This window comes from Amia ocellicauda, chromosome 19, assembly GCF_036373705.1.
Source record: "Amia ocellicauda isolate fAmiCal2 chromosome 19, fAmiCal2.hap1, whole genome shotgun sequence".
Lineage (NCBI taxonomy): Eukaryota > Metazoa > Chordata > Actinopteri > Amiiformes > Amiidae > Amia > Amia ocellicauda.
The window spans coordinates 8,507,385-8,534,017 of record NC_089868.1 but is presented as its reverse complement, the minus strand read 5'-3'; the positions used below and the strand labels follow the sequence as shown (position 1 = coordinate 8,534,017).

Sequence of the window (26,633 nt, the reverse complement as noted above, 5' to 3'; positions counted from 1 at the left end):
TATATATGCATAAACATATGCATAAATATATGCATATATATATATATATATATAATGCATTGCTCGGATCAGTATTTTCACCCTGGAAATCAGCTTGTAATATTTGTAAATATTTTATGCATGTTATCAAGATGGAATTTGAATGTCTACAGTAGGTTTTTTTTTTTTATATATATATTTTAAGTTCACCTTTGAAGTTTAGACCCATCTCCTAAACATTATGAACAGTTCAGATTAACCTATATGCACACTTGTTCTTTGTGATTTAATTATTGATTAGGTTTGCATATGTAGTCATGCGATTTAGATTTTTTAGCTGCTCTATGCATTTTGAAATGTCTAGAGGTATATGACATTTGCTTAAGCCTCCAATACATTTGAACTACTTTAGCTGGGTTTAGCTGGTTAAATAAAGTAATTGATAAAACATCAGTAAGTCAATAAAATAGTAAGCAGCTTATTGTTAAAATCCATTTGGTTTACACGTATGTTTCCTGTCTATGCACGTGTGCATATATGTCATTGCCTTTTGGTTTAGTCTTATTTTCTGTATTTGCATTTTTTTCTGATAGGTATTTAATAGAACATTTTTCACAATTTCTAGTTGGCTGTCTTAAAGATTGTTTTGAATAATAAGTGCTGCCATTTATTATACATTGAATAGATTTTAATGGAACTCTACAGTACTATAAATGGGGGCAAAACTTGCTATAGTGCAGTCTTTTTGTATGCTGGTCAGTGTCAGTTGTGTGAACTTCTTTCTCACATCATATATTTGCACATGTACAATTTGGAGTATGCATAATATGTATGTTTTGTGGCACACCTGATACTGAATAGGTTGGAAGCAGCCTGCTAATTTGTTATTACCTACTATGAAACACTTGTCTTTGTGTTTTGTAAACAGGTAATACTTGCAAGGCTTGTTGCAAATGTGTAGTTCTTCAAGGGACTCTGTAAGCTCTCTATTTGTAAATGTTAGATACCAGTTGAGGCCTGATTTTTGTAAGCAAAACAATTCTGTTGATATTGCATCGGTGCATCTCTTTTCAAAGTAGAACCAAATATGTGTTTGCATATTTGTGTGTGTGTATGTGTGTGTGTGTGTGTGTGTGTCCAATATACATAAATAGCATATATTTTTGTGTGTACATCTCTGTGTGTAATTTAGGCTAATGTTTCTGTTTGGATTTGTACATACATTTCAGATAGTTTTAATTTGTAAAACTGCTAAATATTGTGTATGAGGTTAAACAAGTCAGTCATCCATTTTGTTGTCATAACATTCAGTACCTTTATTGGGATTTGTGTTTTTATTTATTTGATTGCAAAACTAGTAAAATATTTTGAAATAATCTTTTCCCTAAAAGAAAAGTTCATTAAACTGAAGAAATTTCCAATATTAAAAAAAATATATTATTGTTATTATTTCTTAATTTATTGTTCGACCCCTTTTGGGAATGTCTCTTATGAGGGTGTCCAAACATAGGGACATTTAAAAAAAAAAATATTATTTAAATATTTCTAAACACATAAATGCACTCTTTGGTTAAGTGCAGATGTCATAAAACGGTAAAAATAGTTACGGTTCACAATCACTGTGTTGCTGGTCAGTCTTCAGCCTCATTTATTGGTATCTGAAAACAGTCCCGGCCGAGGCTGCTGCCAGGCAACTAAGATGCAGGGTAGACTGGCCCTTTTCACGCTGTCCTGGGCTTTTACAGATATTAATAAATAAGTAAATAAATAAATACATTAGAAAATATATTTAAAAAAAAATGGTCAAGAGCAGACTTGGATTTTTATACAGCCTATATGTAATGTGATTTATATATTTATTTATATTTACACACACAGAGGCTATTTCAACATTTTGCTTTGTGCTGAAAACTATACACATGTATTCATACACGTTTTTGTGTTTGTTTATGTATGCGTGTCGATTTAAAAATAGTTTTTTATTATGTAAACTTTAAAATATTAATTATGTCACTTAAATACATTTTACAGCAATTAAAGTATAAACTGTCTTGGATTTTTCCAGGACATTAGATCAGTTTTGTTCCATATTTGTTATCTGCATGCTCTGTCTTCTTTGCTTGTTCTCGTCTATGTTTCTCTAATAGCCACAGACGCTTGCCTGTTTTTTAATACCATGATTTTTTTCTTGAAGCAAAATGTTATGCATTTTTTTGTGTGTGACTATCTGTTGAAATTGCTATGTTGTCTGATATAATTTATTTTAAAAATAGCAATGGTCTTTGTCCACCTTTTTTTACCCCCCCCCCCCCACACACACACACACTTGATTTTGAATTGAATATGTTCAAGTTTATATATAATGGCGCTTGATCTTTTTTTTTGCATTTTTAGTATGATGTCACCAAAAATTCATCAAAAGCATCTGATCATTAATTGGTTCTTTGTTACTTTTTCATTCACAGGATGAATTCCATCCATTCATAGAAGCGCTGTTGCCCCACGTCCGAGCGTTTGCATACACATGGTTTAACCTGCAGGCTCGGAAGCGAAAATACTTCAAAAAGCACGAGAAGCGCATGTCGAAGGAAGAGGAGAGAGCGGTGAAGGACGAGCTACTCAGTGAGAAACCAGAGGTCAAGCAGAAATGGGCATCACGGCTTTTGGCGAAGCTGCGCAAGGACATCCGGCCGGAGTTTCGCGAGGATTTTGTACTCACCGTCACGGGGAAGAAGGCCCCTTGCTGCGTACTTTCCAATCCAGACCAGAAAGGCAAAATGCGGAGAATTGACTGCTTACGCCAAGCGGACAAGGTGTGGAGGCTGGACCTGGTAATGGTGATTTTATTCAAAGGTATTCCGCTTGAAAGTACTGACGGTGAGCGTCTGGTAAAGTCACCACAGTGCTCGAATCCTGGGCTGTGTGTACAACCTCATCACATAGGAGTTTCAGTAAAGGAACTCGACTTATATTTGGCGTACTTTGTGCATGCAGTGGGTAAGTGCCATTTTTATTTCTTACATTAAGACTGCAAATGTAAATATATCACCTTATTTGTCCCAAAATCTTGCCTGTGGTGTTGAAGCATTTATGTATTTTTTGGACACCATATACATTACAACATATTTTGAGTTTCCATACCACATTGTAAGCTCCTGACAGTCATTATTAAATAATTGAAAGAGCCCTTGCTGCTTTTATCTCAAACAATGCAACACTAGCGAACACAAAGGGCAGATTTATAAGCGCTTTTTAATAGCAGCACAAACTACAAACATAGTTTCCCAAGTAAAATCTATAAATTACAATTATGCAGATTTGCATACATTAACTCCCCCACACAAATATGTGTATGTAGGCCTATATGAAAGTGCATTTAGGAGCACCAATATTCCATCAGTTATATTGCCTTAGAAAATATGGTGAAATGTGTGGAAATGCCTGACCTGCTGGGATTGATCAGTCTCAAGTTATTAGTATCGTCACAAACCAAGTTATTGTTTTACGAAAATAAAACATGAAATCTATATAATATTACAAATGTTATATATATATATACCTTTTTCCCAGCCACAACTGTTACAATGTGATGCATTTTATGTTTTTTTTATTTTTTTTTATTGCAGCATAATATGAAATAATACGGTACTTATTATCACAATGAATATTAGTGCCAGCTACATTTAATTTTCTAGACTGGGTAATTTTGTTTTTAAAAAATGCACCTAAATATTGCAAAAGCAGTATTGTGATTATTGATATTATTCTTTAGAAAAAAAATAAATATATTTTACATTACACGAGCTGTAAATGTTTAGCACTAATTTCAAGAGAGGAAACAATAGAGTGTCATTACTTTTAAGTATTAATGTAAGTGTTGTCAGTGTATTAGTGTGAAAAAACTACTTTTTAACCTGCATTTTAAGGATGCCATTGCTATTTCTACACAATCAAACCAAGCCCTAATTAAATTAGTTAAATGAAAAAGAGAGAAGATGCCAGGGTGTTAAGGTAAACCTTGAAAAGAGCCATTCACCAAAATAGTTGGTCTTCTTTCCTTTTATTGTTATGAACACCGAACAAGACTTTGCTTCCGAGAATGGGGGCAATAGTGTAGTTACAAGACGTTTAGCCTTCACGGCTTGTATAGCATTTAGTGAATTTTGTGATTTTTCCTTAATTTTCACATTGTTTGGATATGCCAGAATTACAGATAAATAAAGACATAAATTACAGTTTTGAACACAAATAATGCAGGAAACAACAATTTTAAATATGTATTTTACTCCATGAATTGCAGATGATAAGGGGTCAGCCTTCTGTATGCTTCCATTTGTAAACAGTATCAGTTCAGCCCTGGTGTTCTGCTGTATTTTCTTTCAAACAGTTGAGAAGGCCAAGTGTATGCCCTTTTTCGTTCACTTTCTCCACGACACAGTAGTAGCCAGGCGATCCAGGACTGTGTTCAAGACTCCATGAGGCTGGCAGGATCTCATTCGTCTCTACATAGACGAATGAGATCCTGCCAGCCTCATGGAGTCTTGGAAAAACTATCTTAAACTATTTTTTGACATATATATATGTCAAAAAATAGTTTAAGATAGTTATTCCATGATACTATACATAATTAGGGGGGTATAAAAATAAATTCTAAAACATAAGTGCACATGTAGTTATGTATGCATGTTTATATGCTTATGTATTTCTATATAGTTTATTTTAACAAAATGAAAATGGTTGTGACTCAGCTGCATTCCAGTAATACTGAACGTATGCCAACCACTTAGAAAAATGAATGTAAAATTTAACAGCTAATAAATCAGACAGACAGGAAGGAGTTTTGATGTCCAATATGAGGAAATAGTTAGATTTTGCATGTCGGTTATGTCTTGTTCTTGCAGTATTTATGTTGAAAGTTGTTATGAGAAATAGTTTTCTTTGTGTATTTATGTGTGCTTATGTGGGCAATACATCTGTACATGTAATTATGTATCTTTATATAAATATGTATGTATATAGATGCATACATGTATATATACACAAATACATCCGTGCATTGTTACACCTCAGATAGCTCAGTGCAAGGCTATCAGTACGTGGAACTCTTAATTGGAAGGAAACAGCAGGAAACACTTCCATGCCGACACTGAAACAAACCCTCACATTCAGTCAGATGGAATAGAAACTCTTCTTTTGTTCAGGCTGCACTGAGGACTTTAATTAGAATAATTTCCTTTTCACAGTAATTTTGTTTGTAAACTAACAAGATGTAAAATTATTTGGTTGCAAGAACTAGCTTTTTTCCTTATGCTTCGTGTTTTAGGAATAATATTTAGCAGTTCATCGAGGGGAGTGTGCATGTGACTTGAAAAGGCACAGCCAATTATGGCAAAATAAGGGAATATCTTTGTCTTTTTCTTTCGGTGCTTATTGATGTAGCAAGCAACTTTAAGCACAATTATGTTATTCTTCCTGGGCCGCACGGTCACATTTTCAAAATGTATCTATAATTTAAATTGTGCAATTTACAATTTAAGGAAAGGAATACACAAAAACATGACTGTGGGAATATTTTCCCATTGTAGCAGTTTGCATGTCCTGCAGCACAACTGCTGTATCGTGTTTCTCTCTTTTATAAAAAAAATAAAAAATGCAGCATTCCTAAAAATCTCTGATTAAAAGACATCTGAAGAGATGCTGACCTCATACCCAGACATGGAAGATGGTTTCCCAAGGGGAGGTGAAGTCAGTAATTAAATTTATCTTCCTGCTTCTCTGGCAAAGAGGGACAAAAGGGGACTTGGACACATGCTTACTGAGGTACTGCTGTCACTGCCAAGATAGGACAGTTAGGTCAGTGGACATATTGTATTTCAGATACATTAAGTGAAATAATATTAAGTGAAGTATTATTAATAATAACTATATTAATAATAATGTAGGTCTTATGAAGGATTGAATGTGACTGAATAAATCACAAGTCAGTAAATAATGTGTCTAAACAGGTTGTCTGCCTTTTATACATATCAATGACATAACATACTGAGAGTTTTCTTGTTTAGTTCGCAGTCGTGTAAAGTATATATGGATTCCATTTCAAAGGGGGAGGGTCTGCAATCCTTTCCCCATTCTCCCCCCCAAAACAAATTAACGTAAAACCATAACGAATCATTGTTAACGACGTTCATCTTGCCTGCTCTTTAAGGAACACAGTATATAACAAGAAAAGATAAATCAAAAAAATTATTCCCAATTCATCAAAACAGATTATTGAAATGAAGAAAAAAGCAACAAAAAAAAAAAACATTGCTGATTAATATGAATGACAAGCTTCTATGTTTAATTAAAAGTAAATGCATCTAGGAATGGTTACAATAGGGTCGTCCGTCCCACCCCAAATCTATCCCCCCACTTCACCCCCTCTGCAAAACTGACGTGGTATCCCAGCATCCTTCTTAGCGTCTGAACAGCAGCCAGGTCTGCAGCCATTGGTCCCAAAAATACCGCAGCGATGGCTTCCTAAGTTAGATGCGAAAGAAATAAACAACAACCAGCACAAAAAAAACACCCCCCGTACCCCGTCTAACAAAGTAGAAGGGCTATTTAAAAGACAGAGATAGTTTTGCAGTTTCTACAGTCCAGTGCTGTTCTGAAAACTTTCACAAACCCTGATGCTCCGAAGATATGACGGCGGGGTTTAAAGTGGAAGTTTTGTTTGTTTGTTTTGCTCCCAGTCTTTCAAAAGAGAAGGGCTTGGGAGCCTGGCAATTTTCCTAAGTGTTCCACTGTAACTGCCTGCTGTCACTTTAGTTTCAAGCGGTTCGGGCTGTCCTTGTCTCGCAACAGTTCAGAGCAGTCCTGCATGTTCGATACAGCAGTCTAACGTCACAAAGATTGTGTTGTTTGAGTTTGTCTCTTGCTGTTCTCACAAACTTAAAAAAACATTGTATTATATGGGACTTGGTATTATTATTTTTTTGTTTTCTGAAGATTTTTGCAGCAGAAAATAACTTGTACTTCTAACTACTTCTAAGGTCAAGACTGGATTCCTGATACCAAAAAATATATATTTGTTTTGTCAAACTCCTTTGTTCAGTTATGTTTTATGTTACATTTTCAGGACAGTATATCTACTCTGAAAGACTGCATGAAGCATGAAACAGTAGAAGCATTCATAATGCCTACTAACGAGAGGAAGACGGGTCATTTAGTGTCCATGGAGGTATAAAATACTGAGTTTCAGAATTCAAATATATTTATATTTTCTTTCAAATTATGGTATGCATGAATTGTAATCTATTATAACAGATTTTTTTTTTCCCCAGAAATGATAAGTATCTGATCATTCAACTCACTTTGGTTTTCAAGGTTAAAACACACAAATAAATAAACCTATACAATTATAAAAAAAACAAAAAACTGACATTTGCCTTGTTTTGTAAATGGCGAGCAAGTAAGCAAAGAGGTTACTTATAAATAAATTAGGCCTCGGCTGAAAAATCATACATCACCTTGTTATTCTGGCGGAGAACAAGGGGATAATAGATAACCTTTTTGTTTCCATTGACTGGTTGTGTCATTCAGCTGTACCCGTGAATGCATCAAGTGTCAACTTAAGAATGATATTGTGTAGGGGAGGAAAAGTAATCCTTCCTCACCTCCCCTGGAGCCAACTGCAGCCCAGGCTAATTTATGGCCTAATTCTTAAACAGACGACCGGTGTCAAAATCAGCAGAGCACCAGGCACGTGGAAAGGTCAGGGCTTAAGTTGTTGAGGTTGTGACCTTAGCTACTAGGCATTTGACCTCTTAGATAAACATTGATCTTTTCTCATTAGTGGGCATTCAGGCGAGGGCTTTCTTTGGCTTCTGTGTGTCTCTGTGACCTCCTGCTAATGCAAACAATTTGGGGGGAAAGGGGGCTGACTTGAATAAGTGAAACTGGCTGGCAAGCTCTGGAGAGACTAGGCCAGAATGGCAACAGTGTCTCCTCTCTCCAGCTGATAGGAATGCAGAAACACGGACTTCTCCGCCGACGGCAATTTTGATAATCAATTAGTTAGATTAAGCGACAGGAGCCCAGCCGCAAAATTAATTGCACTTGTAAGGGCCGTCCAGGTAAATTGCACGACTGTAATCGTTTCAGGAAGCCTTTTGGAAAGTTGCAGTGAAGAGTGAAGAGTGACAGGACGTGCTTTGCTAGGTAATCTTTCAGTATGATCGTTATCGACCATTGCAGCATTTAAAGACACTGCCGTGCACTGCAGAGGCATGCAAGAAAACAAAAGTTTGCTAGGGCCGTGACTCTCTTGACTAGTAAATATTACTGAAGACTTGTATTTGTCTTTTATTTAATTTGAAACAAAAGTTGTAAAAAATAAGGGATAGCTTGACTTGTTTGAAGTTTGAAAGCTATTAAATACATTACGCACATTTGAAAATAAACTCTACACAGATTGGTTATTGTGTACATTAAAGTACACTATTCTCAGGTCACAGTGGCACAAGGTAGTTTTTAATAATGATGAATTAGAAATATATTGAAAGCACACTGAGAGTCAAGTGTATGGATACATTCTTTATCATGGGAAGATAATTCCAGACAGTTTTTCTACAATTAATTAGTAATTGCTTGATATAAAGGCATCAGATTTGTCAATGTTCTGAACAGTGTTTTTTTTTATGTGTGTGTGTATATATATATATATACATTGTATATATGTACATTTATATACATTTATGTACATGTATATATATATACATTTATGTATATATAGGCCTACCTTATTTTACATAAATATGAGAACAATTGTACAAATCCACTTTTACTCTGTTACACTTTATTTTCCATTAATTTTATTTCCCTTCTTAAAAAAACAACAAATATATTACTCATTAGGAAAGATGACTTGAGTTAAAATATTTATGTTCACTCTTCCATAGTGCCTCATAATTTAAAAAAGATTCATAAGTTTTATGCATGCGTTTGCCACCTCTAAAGGTTTCTGATCTGCATTGCCATGATCTGTTTTTCAGTAGGAATCTGATCAGCCAGTGTTTCACATGTCTTCCACAATGCTTAGGCCCTGCTAAAGTGGGTTTTTTATCAATATAGTGAAGGAAACAAAAGTTCAAAGTAAGGAACAATAACGTGGAAAAAAAATAATCTATTTTGCACGCTTTGTAGAGAGAGACGAGAGGCCGTGTGGCTGCACTCCTCACTGGAGTCCCATTTTTAGCCAGTAGCAAGTAAGTGAAGGTTGGCAGAACAGTTGGCCATTGTTGAAATGGTACATTACATGAAAAAAAAAAGAAAAAGTAAAGATCGTCAGCCAGTTATCTGCTGAAAAGAAACTACCCTGTAGATGGTAGTTTGCTTTGTCACCACAGGGGTTGTCTGATAGTAACAAAATCTGCCAATATTTGCTGGCTGGCTTTCACTTGTCTCAAGTTACAGCCGTTTTATATTTCCTTTCCTTTCCATGAGCCGAAGAATAACAATAATTTGGAGCTATTTAAGGCGAATGTGGGATAAACCACAGTCTTTGTTGTGGTTACTGTAGTACACACTGTGGGCTGGGTCTCTTCCCCCTTTTTGGGCACTGATGTTACAGCTGGGACATCCCCCCCACACACACATCCCCCCCACCCACCCCCTCTACCGCTACCAACATAGCCACACACTGTCATCACACACACTTGCACCCACACACACACCCGCTCTCATGCATCTTGGATGATCCCGCTAGCAAAACTTACAGTGCAAACTCCTCAGTGCCTGAATAGCAGTTCTGAAGGGACACGCTGCAGAATGACCCTCTGTTCTCTGGGTCTGTGAGAACAAAGCAACAGAGAAGGCTCGGGTGCGCTCACTACATGTGATTTGGCTAATTATGATTGTTAAAATATTTATTAAGCAATACAACATGATGATGATGATGATGGTTATGGTTATTATCATTATTATTGTGTAGTTGTTGTTTGGTAAAAAAAAATAATATGTTTTACAATTTTTAAGAATAGTAGTAATTTGGTTTATATATACATATATAAACATATCTGCCTAATAATCCCACCTATTTAATAAAAAAATTGGGTGTATCTGAAATACTCTAATTTATAAGCAACTCATCTGTGACATACCCTTTCTAATTATTTTAAAACAGTTTTGAGTGAGTTATGTATAATTGTTAGTGAGTTAAGTATAAACAATGGATTGGACATTTCAGCTAAACCATTTATTACATTTTTACTTTTAAACTGTATTTATGATACTGCTTCTACTATGAAGTCAAATGAACTTTTCCAAAGCCTCCAAGCTGACATGCCATAACGTTGGCTTTGTTGAAGTGGTGGGTTGTATTAAAGTCATTTTTAATATTATTGGATATGACCTTCTTTTGAACCATTTTTTTTTCTCCTCCGGTTTTATTGGATTAAACAAAGCAGATAAGATTTTGAGATGCAAAATGCATTGGGATTTTTGCTGAACAGCGTAACCCTTCAGTGGTTAAATTTTCCAAAAACATGATTGCACAGCAAATTCAGGTAATCCGTTTAATGTGTACTGTCAACACGGATCTGTCTTCTAAATCCTTACAAATTCATAGATTTGGAACATATTTTCTGGCTCCAGTTTGAGAATTTATAAAACAACAAGAAGTGGGGGAAAAAGGCAGCTGTATTTTTAAAAATTATTTATGGTTTGCTATTTACCATAGAGCTGCTTTCTTTTAATTTTTTTGCAGTGGGTGTCATAAATTTGAACTTTGTACTTCTCACTGCTAATAGCAATCAGCAGCCAGGTAGAATAATTTAAAATGAATTATTTTTATACTAGCAATTATGATAGAATAATTTAAAAACCTGACATGACATGTAACAGCCCAGCGAGGACAGTCATGAGTTCTGCATGGTTTATGGAATCTGGAAATGAATGACCATTTATTTAGCATTAATGTCGACCTGTTGCAATGGCAACGGCTTTTGAGAGGTGGCAAAGGAAAATAGCAATTGGTTGGTAATTACTTTTTAAAGCATTCCTTTAGTGTGTTCTGAACATGGCTGAATGTAAAACTCATGTGTGGATTGTATAGAAACGCAGGGAGCTTTTGCCTTGCTGGCAGTGAATTTTTTAAAATTTATTTTGGTCCTCGTCTGTCTTGTATTCACCTTGCTTTGAGAATTCCTAGCTGGTTTGTTGGACATCCTATGTGGGTATCATAGTTTGTTTGGAACAAAACATTGCCATAAGTCCCTTGGCTCCAAATGGGTTAAACTATATCAGACTCTGCGGGGAGAAGTATTCATAACGGCTCAGACTATTCAGGCCTTAAAGGGAGTAGACATTTTTTCCCATTTCTGAACAGCAGCTTTGGCTAACTTCTGAGAATAGACTCTTTGTATCCAGATGCCATTCAACAAGACGCTCATTGTCTTAAGCCCCTGCTAGGAGAGTGCTAGTCATTGCACAGCCTTTATTGTGCAGACTTTGATTGTATTAGGACTCGATGAGGACTTCATTTGAATTGTAGGCAGACAGTTCATGTGCAATTTTGGCTTGAGAACTTTGGAAACTGTGATAATCATCTAATTACCTTAAAACATTTTAACTGACACTTTTTTTTTTTGATGGAGGAATTCTATAACAACATTGGCTTGATTGTGCTTTAAGGTGTATTGTAGTTTTACCCTCGTTTGTTTGGAAGCCTTGACATTTCCAGAAGATATTTGTGTCTGCTTGCTGAACAATCACCACAACAATGGTACAAAACGACACTGACAAGGAGAGAGAAACAAAAAGCTAAACAAAAAAATAAAACAATTAATAAAACGGGAACAAAAACAATAGATCTGTATGTGAAAGACCCCAGGAACAAAGGCTGTGAAATGTAGTGTCAGAAACTGCATTTCAAATGGATAGGGACAGCAGAAGGGAGGTGTCGGGGGGGCACAGGTGTACAGAGGATAAGACCACTGATGGAGGTGAAAAAGAGAGAGGTTCAATGATGTAGTACAGGAACATAGGTGTTGCAAGGGATAAAGTGTCTGATAACGAGAAGCTTTTCATTTCACAGGGATAGTTAGAAAACAGGGTCTGGATCTTCACATATGAAATCTCATCTTTAAAAGAGGACCAGGAACTGTTGAAAACAACAATACATTTTTAGTTATCCCATTCTGACACAATAGCAACAGCAATGCTTCTGAAGGTAATGGGGATGCCTGTGATCTTACCCCTTTGAGGACATTGCTCCTTATTCCACCTCACAATGAAAGACTGCGCCTTGCGGAGAGTTACAAACTTGCACGGAGCTTTTCCTGTTCCGTCTTTAAATTAATGGGACACTGCTCTGCCCTGTGCCAGGAGCACTATCTTTCCTGGTTTCCCAGCATAAAGTGTGTAGCGATACGATCTTGTATTGGACAGTTTTATAGTTGACTCAAAGCAACAACGCTCTGTATCATAATTAAATTGTTTTTACAGAAAAGAGAGAGAGAAAACAATTAAACACTCTTTAACCTGAACTAGATAGGCCAGTTCCTCAAATTACAGGTCTTATCCCTTTTTCTCTCTTTCCTTTTCATCTTCTGCAATAACATCTCTTAAAAAGTCCCCAATGGCTTTTTATCATAAACTATCCATCTTAAGCTTTAATCGCCTTTTTAAAATAAGTCCCTAATAGCCCATTGCCTGTTTTCATAGGATAATTTGCAGGCCAAAAACACGAATAATATCCAAGCCAGATAGTGGGCAACTTTGAGATTTTGTCCCTATTCTCTTTTGCATTTGCTTGTTTTCACTGAGGTTGTCTTTTGGGCTTAGGTGCACAGGGTGTTAAAGTGGGCACGAAAAAAATACTTTTGAGGCACATAAAGGAGAAGAAGGATTTCAAAGTCAGTCCTTGTGTGGAAGAAGAGGAGCTTGCTGTGCTGCATTGTACTCTAGCGTCAAAACCCCCTGTTAGCAGCACACCTAATGAATAGGCGCAGTGGAAATTTAATTTAACGATTATTTGGCGGCCCGATTTTGTGGTTTTATTGCACAGTCGGTACAGTATCCTGGACTTCATCCTGTGCCAAGGAACAAAGATGGGCCTGCCGTTTCAAGAGGAAAGCCATTGTTGGGAGCCAGTTGGGAGAAAATATAAAAGGCAGCGCAGACATGAAACAGGACAGCTGTGATGGTCTGTGGGGAAAGTTGGTACAGATGGTGAAAGAAGTGAAAATAAACTACCGTATGGCTGGTAAAATATAAAAGAAGACTTTGGGGTTTGTTGAACTGGTTCTCACGTTGTTTGTGTGTGTGTGCATGTCTTTTTCTTTTTTGTTCCACGAATCACTGATCTGTTGTGCTCAATATGTGCGTCTGCTGTTAAATGTTGGAGACTTCTTAAAGGAATTCTATAACTGTAATTTTCTCATTCTTTCTTTGGGGGTGTTTTTTTTTTAATTATTATTCTTTATGGATACACTTATTTTCTCCTAAGCTTAAGGTGGTGAATTGGCTGGACTCTTTATATTAGTAAATGTGCTTGGTAACTAAAAAACAAGGTCACCAGTCCTGCTGCTATTGGCTTTCACTGGTAGGCTATAGACCATGACTAGATAGGCTTTCAGTCACATTTCCAACAGTGATTAAATAGTTAGTGACTGAGCCCACATTCTCCCATGATATATTGCAGAAAGTAGCTAGCTGAGCAGAATATCTATCTCTCTGTCTGTAGAAGTAAATATCTATCTCACAGGGTTCTCCCACCTCTGTCACTACCAGCCCACCTCTTTATATGTATGTATCTGTGTAGTCTGTAAGCAACTTGCCAGGCTTGGCTTAAGAGATTTTATGTACCATAACAAAAAATGTATTACATGTGTTTATTTTATTTGATGTCATTTCTTCGCTGCCTCAGTTTGCAAAACGTTTCCTGTCTTGGTACCACAAAGAGGAATAGGTCTACATTGATACAAGTCTTTGCTTGCTAACAGCCTGCATAAGAAATTCAGTGGTTTATTATCTCTTAAACTGGAGTACTGCACAGGCCATGGTCAGCTGATCCTGGGAAGGGTACTCACTTCCCCATCTTCACTCATCCTTCTCAACCACAACATTGTGTGCAAGTGTATCTTCTTATTTGTTCATTTCAATTCCTTGCTGTTTGGTTTCCAAGAGTTGTGTGACCGTGATAGACAAGGGAGAGCAATGTTTGAATTCTTTCCACCACACTGCGAGCTAGTGGTTCTCACTGTGCAATGAATATCTTTTCTGTTTTTTTTTTTTTTTTTACGCTGCAACTGCAAATTTCTCATGCAGAAAACATGAAAAAATCAAGGAGTCACACCTGTACTGTGTGTAATTTGTCTAGAGTTTTGCAGACCTGGTGATGAAATTAGAAATGTTGACTGCCAGTCTACAGAGATCTCATACAAAAGCACTGTACTAAATAGTGAATGTTTTTGGGTCTCAGTGGTTAATTTTTATTGGTAGATGTAGGGTGACAATGACAAGTTGTAGATAATTTGGTCATCACAGCTTTGACTAGTGCTAAAATAGCCTACAACAAGGGTTTTCGATTCTGCATAGGCCTATTTAGAAGTACTGTCTGTCCTGCTTATTGGACAAAATCCAGGAGGTAAAGCAAACAAAGCATCCATTTTGTCTTGGGCTGTTGCTTGGTGATTCTGTGAAGGGGTTTTTGCTTTTTGTCAGTTTCTGCGTCTCATCAGATGTTTGTTTTAATAATTGAAAGCTAGAGGGAGCTTGGTTAGTTGTGGGTGACTTTAAATTATTGAACTATGTGTGCATCCGTTTTCTCCATCTGTCTGGGTAGCTAGAGATGACAAACATTTAGCTGAACTACAAACTTGCCTGTATATGTTATTTTTCTGATATACAAATATGACACGTTCAGTTTTTTTTTACAGCAGGAGACAAAAATTCCCCCATTGCGATTTTATTCAGTCACTGTCATATTTGGAAGCGAAAGGAAGACTTTATCTCAAGCAAAGTCTGGACTAACTGATGACGATGCAGAGTCCAGTTCCAAAAATGACACACACATTTTGATTAAGTAAAAAAATAAAATAAAACAAGCTATTTTATGAACTGTAATTTTTGTGTGCTTGTTTATATCCCTTTGCTTCTCTGGAAGGCTGACGCAACTGGAAAAGTCATATGAAAACCGGAGCAGGCTGGCACTGTGTCACTCTATGATCTGAGAACAAGAACATTACTTAATACCGCGGTGCTTAGCAAATTCAATACGGGGATATGGGCCTACTCTTGGGGGAGTCTTGAGCTTTCTCTGCTCTTGCCTCTCCCAGTATTGTTCCCTGTGAAGTGAACCAAAGGTTCTCCTAGTGTGGATTTCAGACAAAAAATTCCCACAGAAATAAACAATAAGAAAAAAAGAAAGCCCCCCTCTTCTCTTTATAAGTATGAGCTTTGTGGCGTTGTTGTTGTCCTTCTTATTAGGTTCACAGTGAGAGATGGCGGTTTAAAATTAGGTATCTGCTCGTTAGGTTCGCTTTTATCTCCTCAGAAATGCATTCTGGAGCGTCAGTGCTCCGGGCTAATTTACTTGCGCCCTCCGACCATAAAACTTTTTGGGAAACAAAAGGAGCACTTGATTAGTGGTGCACCATCTGGGAATTAAGGCCTGTGCGACCAAGCTAATTGGTAAAATTTGTCTTCACAAAACCTCCTTCCAAGCACACAGTGTATATTTAAATTGCAGCCTTTTTTCTCATGAGGAATAATCATCCTCTTTTTGTTAATTAATATTGTCTTTTATTCTACTTTCCTAATGATAGGCTCACCAAAAAATCGCAAATGTTTTTTAACTTAATATTATGGATGCTAAGCAGATTTTGTTTTCCTTCATAGGATTGTTCACATGTTTTTAGGGAATGGCACTTCATAATCTTGTGCGTCTTTGTGTACATGAAACCTGCAGCATGTTGATGGAAAGTAGAGGCAGTCATTCATGGAGCTGAAATATTATTCCATGTATAGCAATGTGTCTGTCTGTATAACAGAACAATTCAAAAAAGTTCGATTACACTGGGACTCTTCCTAGAAAGTTGCTCTGCTTCATATCGGCCATGTCTTTTCCTTCCACCCTGTCTGTAGATAACAAGTTGTAGATCCTAGCCTGCTTTTCTACACAAAGAGGGCATGGTTCAAAGTCAAAGATACAGAGATAACGCAATAATCAATCATAGGAACTCTTCACTATGTGACCAGCCAAACTCTGCTCTCTGTGACCAGCCAAGCAAAAGTTAGTGCCTCTCCCCTTGCAGTTGGGACCAGGACTCTCAGTTGCCTGAAAGAAATAAAATCTCCTTATGTGTGCCCCTCTTCTGAATTTTCACTGGGAGTGGGTGTTGGACCCACTCTGAGCACACATGCTTAACTTGTATAGATACAGAGAGTCCTTTGGTTTGTCATAACCGCTGCAAAACCACCTGTTACAGTGACAGGATAAACAAATCTGTGTGTCAGATTAGAGCTTGATTACAATATGACCAGAAAGAGCGGGACCCTCACTGTGCCCTGAGCTACCTTCCTTTCAATAAAGACTGTAAACACATCTCCAGGTTTTTTATGTTATTCTATGGTGGACGTCTAGATAAAATGGGGCAAGAAGGAATGCAGCAGGCTTGCTCTATATTACAACAGCCCTGGCTCTGACATCCGTAGAGGAAATGTTCAGGCCACTCTGCGGTATCTTGCTAATTAAATTCCATTGCTATCCATTAGACAGATAGAGTAAAAGGAGTCCACTGTATAGCTGACTCAACACAGGTATGCCATGGCTCTTTAATAGGCTCTGTGGACGGCCGGGCTGTGCTCAACCAATTCATTTAGCTGAGTTATATCCTGGGGTTTGGTCCTGTCTTGAACACTGGAAGATACTTAAGAAATCGCAAATAAGCCAGTCTGCTCCAATATAATGGATTGGAATACAGGTATCCCGTGGAAACTGGTAATTAAATCAACAGGTTAGTAATATGTTAACTTGCTAAATGAAAATGATACAGGTCTGTAGGTAGGCCTATGTAATATAATATGAGTAATACCTGAAGCTAACTAGATTTTATTTATTTATTCATTTGTTCATTTATCTATATTATTAAACATGTGTTTGACCATCAATTCAGATCTGTAAAGGCATTTACCTACCTTTCACAAGTATTTGTGCATTACAGGGAAGGGAAGCTTTAATAATATAACTCCCACTAAATTATATTTTTCCAACTACTTCAAATCAAATATATGCACACTGCAGTGACTGGAGTCCCAGGGGTCACTTCCATAATTTCTTCCTTACATCTAACTGGAAAGAGAGTTCCCTACTACAAATATTACTGGCTCAGCACAAACTACTGTTCAATAATTACTGGCCAGATTAGCAAATGTCCTGGGCTAACATTCACACCTTTTGCACACAGCTAGCTGAGACAAAGACAGAAACCTGTGAGGAGAGAGGGGCACACACTCTCGCACACCTTCCTTCCCCTCACAGTGTTCTGGAACGTATTGGCAGTGGTTTGATGTTCACCACACATCTGAAATGTTCTCGTCGTTTGCCGAGCGTGTGCAAGTGTTTCTCTCTGCTGTCGGAGGCCATGCTCCATGATCCCTGAGCTGGGCCTTAGGGGTTTCTAAAGTGTGTCTCTGTCCTGTGGTGTCGTGAAGCAGGAGATTCCATGCCCTGATTGTGGAAGCTAGGCAGGGAAGTGGCGAATAGCTCCTGATGAGCTTGCATATTCAAGGGCACTCTACATCCAACCGGGCTTTTAATTGGCTAGCCCAGCTAATACACTGCTTTAAATGGGGTTAAATTTAAACTTGATAATCACACCCAGTGGTCTTTAGCACCAGCCAAGGAATAATGTGGTGCGGGCAAGCCTGCCAGTGGGAAAGACAATGCCGAAGTGAAAGGAAGACTGTTCTGACTTTTTGTAAATCTAGGGGTTGACAGCCAGTCCTTTTGAAAGCCTGCCCAGTTTACGCTAGTTTGGAGGCAACCACAAAAGGAATTGCGTGGGCTTTGTCCGCAAGCAATTAAAACTCCCTTGTCTCCACTTACAACTGCATATAGAAAGCAGACCTTCTTCGCACATGAATTAAACTAATTTAGTAGTTTTGTATATATATATATATATATATATATATAAATTAATTAATATTATTATTATTATTATTTTTATTATTAAGAAATACAAATAATCCTGAAACTCTGAAGGTTGTGAAACATAACATTATTCTGCCCCACAGAGTGTTAGATCTGTTTCAGTTACCTACCTGTAATTTTGCTTTCCAAGGGTAACATCTGTTGTCCATCTCCTTTTTCATACATTCCCCTCCTGCGTTGTGTTCATTCAGTGCAGAGGGTTGGGGTGCCCATGTGATGGGCCCCTTCACCTTTTCTAGATGAGCGATTTTAGACAAAGCCAGACAAAAACTACAAAAGCTGCAAGAGTGGCTTGGCGTCTGGGAAACAGGCCCTAATTGACAGTGAGGTCCATAACTTGCAACTGGTGTCCAAAGTCACACTGTGCGATCTCTCATCGTCCTGAGGTGTGGAAGAGCTTTGCCAGCAAACCTAAGCATTGTGAATTGGAAGGTGTACTGATGTACAGAGGGCTTCCTTCATTCATATTCTTTATTTTTGTTATTGCTCTGTTCTGTGGTATTGTGTTGCTAACTTGTAAGGATGTTCTGATAACAGGCAGTTGTTTGAATTCCCCAAAATGAGATGTAAATTATACTATAGCTTCTGAGACGTGCGACTTGAATCAACTCTCTGCATGCTTTGCTTATATTCACTGTACCTTATTAAGTATGATAATAATCACACGGTTTAAAGCTACTAGTTGAATTTTACATCAGAAGTATTTGAATCGTGTGGAATACGGATAGTAGTAAAACGTTTAATGGGAATCATGGAAAATACAGATGGTAAATACGTCTCCTTTCATATCAAAAGAAAGGAGTGTTTGTTTTTCTTCTTTTTTGATCATGACTTGCTATTGGAAAGTCCATTTTGGGACTCTGATTAATATTCCTACAATGAACAAACTTTTTTTTTTCTTCCTGCAGTCCATTGATTTATGATCCCCATTTTTTTTTTTGGTCTCCAAGAAATATTACCTTAAGTGCTGTTTTAGATAAGGGCTGACTTGTCGATAAAGCTTTGCTAGGGCTCCATAAATATATAAATGCGACTCTGTACCAGCAACCAATAGGCGCAGGGAAGACTATGTGAGCTGAAGGAGCACAAAATGACTGCCTTGTGAGATTTGTCTTTGCACCTTTTTGAATTGGGACATTATTCAGCACCATCAGTTAAGTAAGAAATCTTTTGAAAAAATAGGCCACAACGAAAAACGTCAAAAAGCACTTCTCCTGCCATCATAGAAACAGCATTAGCCTTGTCTTTTTCTCATGCTGATTATTTGGTCAAGTTTGTTTTCTGGCTTTAAAAAAATAAAAAATGTCCCCCATCATTTTTTTTTAAAGAAGGGGGGATCCTTTTGATCCTCTTCATCACTGTAATTCAACCTTGTTTTATTAAATTGAATTTAACTTTTAATAGATGTGTATTTCTTTGGGGTACAACTGGGCAAGCATATTTCTTTCATCAACTTTTTTTCCTTGTAGTTTATATAATATGAAATCACTGTATTGGAATTGTATCGTTATCACTTACAGGCATCACTGTGTGAAGGCATACATCATTTTATGCAAAGCAGCTTACTAAACACCATAATGAGTAAAGAAATGACCAACACCTTTCTAGAAAAAAAGGTTTACAGTGCCAAAAATATTGCAGCTTGAAGGCATGCTAATGCTGCCGGCGTTTTCAAAGCTCCTTAGTATAAATGATCTTTTACAAAATGTTCTCGACTTAATGAGTGTTTTTAACGGTAGACATTTATTGGTTGAAGAAGGAAATTGGACTAAAAGGCCTTTTGATTTAAAGCCTGAAGGGTCTTTTTGTTATCGTAACTCAGCAAATTCCTACAACATTTCATTTGGAAGGAAGAAGCTTCACAGCATTTTCAGTACAGGTCTCATATCATACTGCACTGCTTAAAAACAGGGGTGGTTTAGGTTTTACTAAAAATAATCTGTAGTTAAAAAACATTTTCTCCTCCTTCCCCTTTCATTTGACAGAACATTTGATTGTATAATGATGTTGTTCAGGTTGCCTGTCAGCTTTTTATAAAATGAAATTTAGATTCCAAAAGGCCAATGTTTTTTTGACAGTTAGCTTTTCAGGTCATTGTGTCAAATTCAGCAAACTTTCCATGTAGACAAGCCTAGCAACCACAAGAGAATGATTATAATAATAATCATAAACTTGACTGTTCCTAGAAAGACTGCAATGCAATTAAGGTTTTATAAACCCTCAATCTGGAAGCCAAATTTGAGATCTGGAATTTTGAAGTATTTAGTTTTTGGCAACATAAAAGCTATGTATGATAAACATGGAATAGAAATACACAAATTCAATGTGTACATTTGTGAGTGACTCATGACTTGAACAAAACCTCCACATTTCTATCCTTGACCAGAACTTGAATTCTTTCAAATGAGGAATAAAAAATAAGTGAAGAAAGGGTTAAAGACTCTCGATCACTGTCTAGTTTGGCCTGTAATGTCACTTCTCAATTTCACACCTTTTGCCTGGAGGATAGTGCACTGTGCAAAGGTATGCAAGACACAGCAAGCATTATTTGGGTCCTGACAGTAAACAATGAAGAATTTATACCCCTGCTGCAAAGTTGAAACAGAGACCGTCTGAATGTTTAACCCCTTCTTAGCTGCTGCTTGTACGTTCTTGCTTGTGCTATACTACCGATGAAGGTTACAGCACAGAACAGCGGTTAATGAGATTGGTTCTTGAGTAGATATAGACTTGGTTGTCTTCATTCTGTGCAGTCCCCATGCCTAAGAAGAAGCACAATGTTTAATCTTCAAAGTGAATCTAGCACGTCGCCGTATCCAGTTTTATATGTACTTTGGCTGGCTGCTCTGGGTTTCTGTTTGGAGGTGATGTTATCGAACTTTATGGATTATTTTTGTGGTGCATTGGCTAAAGCTTGGTCACCAGCCTTCTCTTAAGTCCTCACTGAGAAAGGCACTGTAAATCACTTTGGCGTGGTAGGAAAGCTGAGATATACATGCACGTACATATTTATAGTATTTTAATCATGTTCACCTGCAGGTTACCATCTCATTGCTGCAAATATATAATTGTTTCCTGTTGACAAGGTGCTAGGCAACAATTAAATAGATTGTTCAGTCTAAACGGGCAAATATCAATTTTCAATTGTTTCACAGCGTTGGAATCTTGTGTAAGTTGAAATGCAGTATTGCACCCATGGTGCTGATGAGGGAATTTCACTGCACAGACTAAGAGCAACTCATGCCTGCAGAGTAGGACTGTGCTCTCAAAGAGTTAACTTGTTTGTTGGAGCTTTCTGCCACTACATGTTGCAATCGATAATTAAATAAATAAATTATATATATATATATATATATATATATATATATATATATATATATATATATATATATATATATAAATATTCAAACTTCCTGTTACCTCCGTTCCCTAATTAGCATCTGAATGACTCTTCATCACTTTATACCCACGGTAGCCGAAGTGCCCGAGTTCTTGTTTTCCGTGGGCCTTGTTAGAAAATATCAGTCTGTCATTTAATATAAAAGGAAATCGAAAATGTTGGTATTTGTAAAAATGTTATCACCTCATAAAAACTAATTGTGAAGATGTGAAAGTGATCTGGGGGTGTGGAAGCAGGGGAGGCAGTCCTCACAGCTGCTGCAAATAGCCCTGGTCTGGATTCCCACAGCTTCATACCAATGGACTGCATTATTCTGCTGTATTTTAATTCTCGCTCTGCCTAATTAACATGTCATTTGCATAACTTGTTGCGCCCCCAAAACAATGCCGACTTGCTTAGGAGACTTAATCCAAAGCGTCTGTGGTTAAGATAAAAGTAATTTGTCCTCTAACGACTTTATTTTCTCCTCCACAATAACTGCCTTTATGAACTGTTGGTGCCTTGGTTTATTATGCTATCAAATAAATCATGTAGTATACGCACATATACCAAGCTGTATAGGTGCAACAAAGAATAGATGTCTGAGATATCTGATTGCATAAACTCCCATAGTATACCAGTGTTTCATTTCTAAGCATCTTGAGGTTTTTTTTTATGGGGGGGAATGTATACAAATGTGACTTTAATTGTGGTAGCCTACAGCTTTTTGCTTTGCTTTCAATGACACTCTGACATCCTGATACCATTTTATCTAGCTGTAAAAGTGTCTTGTTTTTGAGAACTCATATTTTATAGATATAAAAATGAGTAAGAAACCATGCAACTAATGGGAATTGAAGATTTAGGATGTTACCTTGGTAATGTTACAAAACGGAGTACTGAGCTTCGATAGTATTACTCGACTTTCAGATTCTCCAAAAATAGAAGAATTCAATTTTTAGTAGGAGTGGAGCAAAGTACATGTCGTTAACATTGTAGATTTCGGATAAGAAGTTCTGAAATCTCGGCTATGTATATTTCATAAATACAGAAAGCAATTTCCACATTATTAGCCAACATTGTGTTGATTACAAGTAGGGGTATATGGGTCACATAGTTACAGAGTGGATTTAGTTGATGATCCTCACATTATATCTGTTGTAATCTTATAGGTTGGCTGTATATTTTCATAAAGGAATACAGTCAGAATTAGATAATTGTCGGTAATTACAATTTCTGCTTGATTCACATAATTTCCCTGTGCAGGAACAGGCTAATTATATGATTTAACTAATCAAAGTAGAGCTAACCCGTGCTTGTGTTTCAAAAGCTGTTTGTATTGAGGACAGGGGTTTATGAAAATTATCTTGTACAGTCACATAAACCACCTGATAAGAATCTTACAACCATTTTTATGCAGGCTTAACTATTGTTCATATTGTTTGACTGAGCAAATGCCTTTAAGGTATTAAAATGCGGAAATCTCAGACTGGAAAGCACCCTCTATATAAATTACACACCTAGGTTAAATAAGTCTCATCACTGTTTGGACAGCTTTCAAAAATGAGTGGTAGCTTCCTTCTTCTCTGTGGCACAACTGTAGTTTATAAAGTGCCGATTCCCACTGAGGGTTCAGAATTAAATAAAGTAAAAAACACACTCTTGTCATCCTCCCCAAAAAATGCAATTCACTTAGTTTGTTTAGCTATTTACAAGAACTTTTTTAACAAATAGCGGTGTTGTTTTTTATGCATTCTCAAAACCTTATTGCTTTATGGATTAACTTTAAAGTTGCTTCCTTATTCTAAATGTTTAGTTTTTCTATCAAGATACCTAATATGCAGTGCAATTGTTGTAAACTGTCTTTGAAGACATATTCACTGAAAATTGCATTTGAATATTACATATTAACTTTTCCACACACTATATTGTACACACCACATTATTGTATGTAGGCCTAATTATTTACTTGTAGAGTTCTTTCTTTGTTAAACTATTATACAACTAATATTAAACTATTTTTAAATAAATTCATATGATTAATGTCAGTAGATCTACTATAGTTCACAAGGGTTTAATTTGTGATTTTTCTGTTTATATCCGCACAATCCGCTGCTGCCTCTCTCTCAGATCGTTTGACTGTGTCTCTGGAGTGATCTTGCAGTCTGGAATTTTGTCTGCATCACAGTTCCTTAGGATGTAGCTACTGTCAATAATATCAAAGTCTCCTTTTTAGGTATTGATTAAAAGGAAACAGTTGGGGTTGTGCTTATCACTGATCTTATCTAATTTTACTCTCTTTGACCAATAATGAAAACGATAGCTGCCTGACTGGCTGTACAAATCCTTAAAGAAAGGTCCATTACTGCAATTAGTAGCTTAGAAGTAAAATCATGGTGCTGTGACTCTGTAGACCCTGTTAAAGTGTAGTTTAATTTAGACCAATACAGTCATAGTGCTTTACTGTATGAATTATGGTAATTATGGTAATAAAATGCACAAAGGTGCTAACGGCCATTATAGAATGGTGTTTATATATATATATATACATTGTACGTTCTTTCCTTGTTTTCTGGCATACCAGAAAAGGTTTCTGGCTTTAACATTGCTAAATCTATTCAAACTCTGTAATGAAATGCCGCTTGTGTGCAAACCTGTGCTATACATGTAAGCATACCTGTGGAGTATGGTAACAAATCATACGTCTGCTGACCCATGCAATGACCACCATAGTTCTCCGCAACATGTTTTCTGTGTGTGTTGGGGGAGGGGTTGCAGCGGCAGGAATGCACCTTCAATGTGAAAGACTTATTTAAAACTGGCCCTTGCAGTCACTCAGTTGAGAATAACATTCCTTTTGTCATCATGTTTTATTTTTTTTCCTTTCAGGGGAAATTATGAACACTCACCAAAAGAGTCAAAACATTTGATGAACACAGTGCTGCTTTTTGTTTATTTTATACTATTTAGGCTATATGATTTTATTTATTTTCTCCTTCCATTAAGGACCGCTTGTAAAATATGAAGTTGGATGCTGGGATGCTATGTTTTTGCTATTCGATTGGACTTGGATTGTAAGAGCCGATGTGTCTCATATTCTATTATTGTTTTCAGATTACCTGTGTGGGCTTCAGTGCAATTCAATACAATTGGCCTCTCATTGCTGCCTGTGGCACTGTGAAAAAAGAAATAAAAAAAAAACAGGATAAAAACTTTTAGACATGAAACATCTCTGTCATTCAGTGTTTTCAAAAAGAGGCTGATTCTAATAGGAAGTTTCCGAGTTTACATAAATCATACAAGATTTCGATTTCAGTAATTTCGGTTGATCTTTTGTTTGCTGTGAGTCTTCGCGCTGTGGTTCTGTCTTCAACACTGGCTGTGGTCTCCTGTTATGGTATAATGCTGTTTTACTCTTAGCTCCACATTATGCTAAAATAATAACAATGAAGCATTACAAATTAAGAATGTAGATGCTTTGTGTGCATAATATAATAATAAGAAGAATAACCTGAATTTGAAGTCTAAGCCTTTGCAGTTATACTAATGGTTCTGGATACTTGGGTTTTGTGTAGTATACCATGTCTTTAAGTATCATTGAAAAAATAAGTAATATAATAAAGTGTTTTTACTTTCTCCTGATTTTAAACAGATGTAACCCTCCATTGTTTGCATTGTGTCATTTCCTGCCTTGATGTGACAGGACCACAGCGCTTTCACTGACTCCATAATCCAGACTCTTACAAGAATTACAGCAAAGCCTTTTCATATCAGGCTGGATTTAAGGGGAACATGTGGGAGTTATTTGAAACCATTTTCATCATCATCAAATTTGTAGCTGGAAACACAGCATTAACTTACAACTGAAGTGTGACATCAGCAAAGGGAGAAATAGACAAACATTTCTTGTGAGCCCCAAGTTTACAGCGTTGATAGAGACTGTTCTAACTTGCATGTAAAAGCACTGAAAGGCACCTTTCTTGGTGTAGGGCATTGAAAGAAATCCACTATTTTCCTTAAGGCCTACTTGCATCTGCACACAGTATGAACTCTCATTGTCCAGATAAATGAGTCAGGATTTAAATGTCCATAGCAGTAAAGTGTGTGTACATCTAGGTACCATCCTTGAGCCAGGTCCCTTCTTTAATACAGCTACACGTCACATTTCTGCATTCAGCTTTAAGTCTAGAAGCTGCGCCTGCAGATGTAAAAGCAGTCACTAAAACATGATACTTTGGCAATGGGTGTAGCGTGTAGACGTTGAGACTTTACAGTGAGGGAAAAAAGTATTTGATCCCCTGCTGATTTTGTACGTTTGCCCACTGACAAATAAATGATCAGTCTATAATTTTAATGGTAGGTGTATTTTAACAGTGAGAGACAGAATAACAACAAAACAATCCAGAAAAACGCAGTTCAAAAAAGTTATACATTGATTTGCATGTTAATGAGGGAAATAAGTATTTGATCCCCTATCAATCAGCAAGATTTCTGGCTCCCAGGTGTCTTTTATACAGGTAACGAGCTGAGATTAGGAGCACTCTCTTAAAGGGAGTGCTCCTAATCTCAGCTCGTTACCTGTATAAAAGACACCTGTCCACAGAAGCAATCAATCAATCAGATTCCAAACTCTCCACCATGGCCAAGACCAAAGAGCTGTCCAAGGATGTCAGGGACAAGATTGTAGACCTACACAAGGCTGGAATGGGCTACAAGACGTATCGCCAAGCAGCTTGGTGAGAAGGTGACAACAGTTGGTGCGATTATTCGCAAATGGAAGAAACACAAAATAACTGTCAGTCTCCCTCAGTTTGGGGCTCCATGCAAGATCTCACTTCGTGGAATTTCAATGATCATGAGAACGGTGAGGAATCAGCCCAGAACTACACGAGAGGATCTTGTTAATGATCTCAAGGCAGCTGGGACCATAGTCACCAAGAAAACAATTGGTAACACACTACGCCATGAAGGACTGAAATCCTGCAGCGCCCGCAAGGTCCCCCTGCTCAAGAAAGCACATACACAGGCCCGTCTGAAGTTTGCCACTGAACATCTGAATGATTCAGAGGAGAACTGGGG

At 37.0% G+C, this 26,633-nt stretch overlaps 1 protein-coding gene across 8 annotated transcripts in view; it reads left to right on the top strand.

Moving 5' to 3' along the window:
* The window catches only part of nfia (nuclear factor I/A), a 188,211-nt gene that overhangs the window by 10,470 nt on the left and 151,108 nt on the right, over positions 1-26,633 (top strand). For all 8 annotated transcript variants that reach the window (XM_066691749.1, XM_066691754.1, XM_066691748.1 and 5 more), the window contains exon 2: positions 2,445-2,976. In XM_066691749.1, the coding sequence (XP_066547846.1) occupies positions 2,445-2,976 (532 nt within the window). The remainder of the gene's footprint in view (positions 1-2,444; positions 2,977-26,633) is intronic.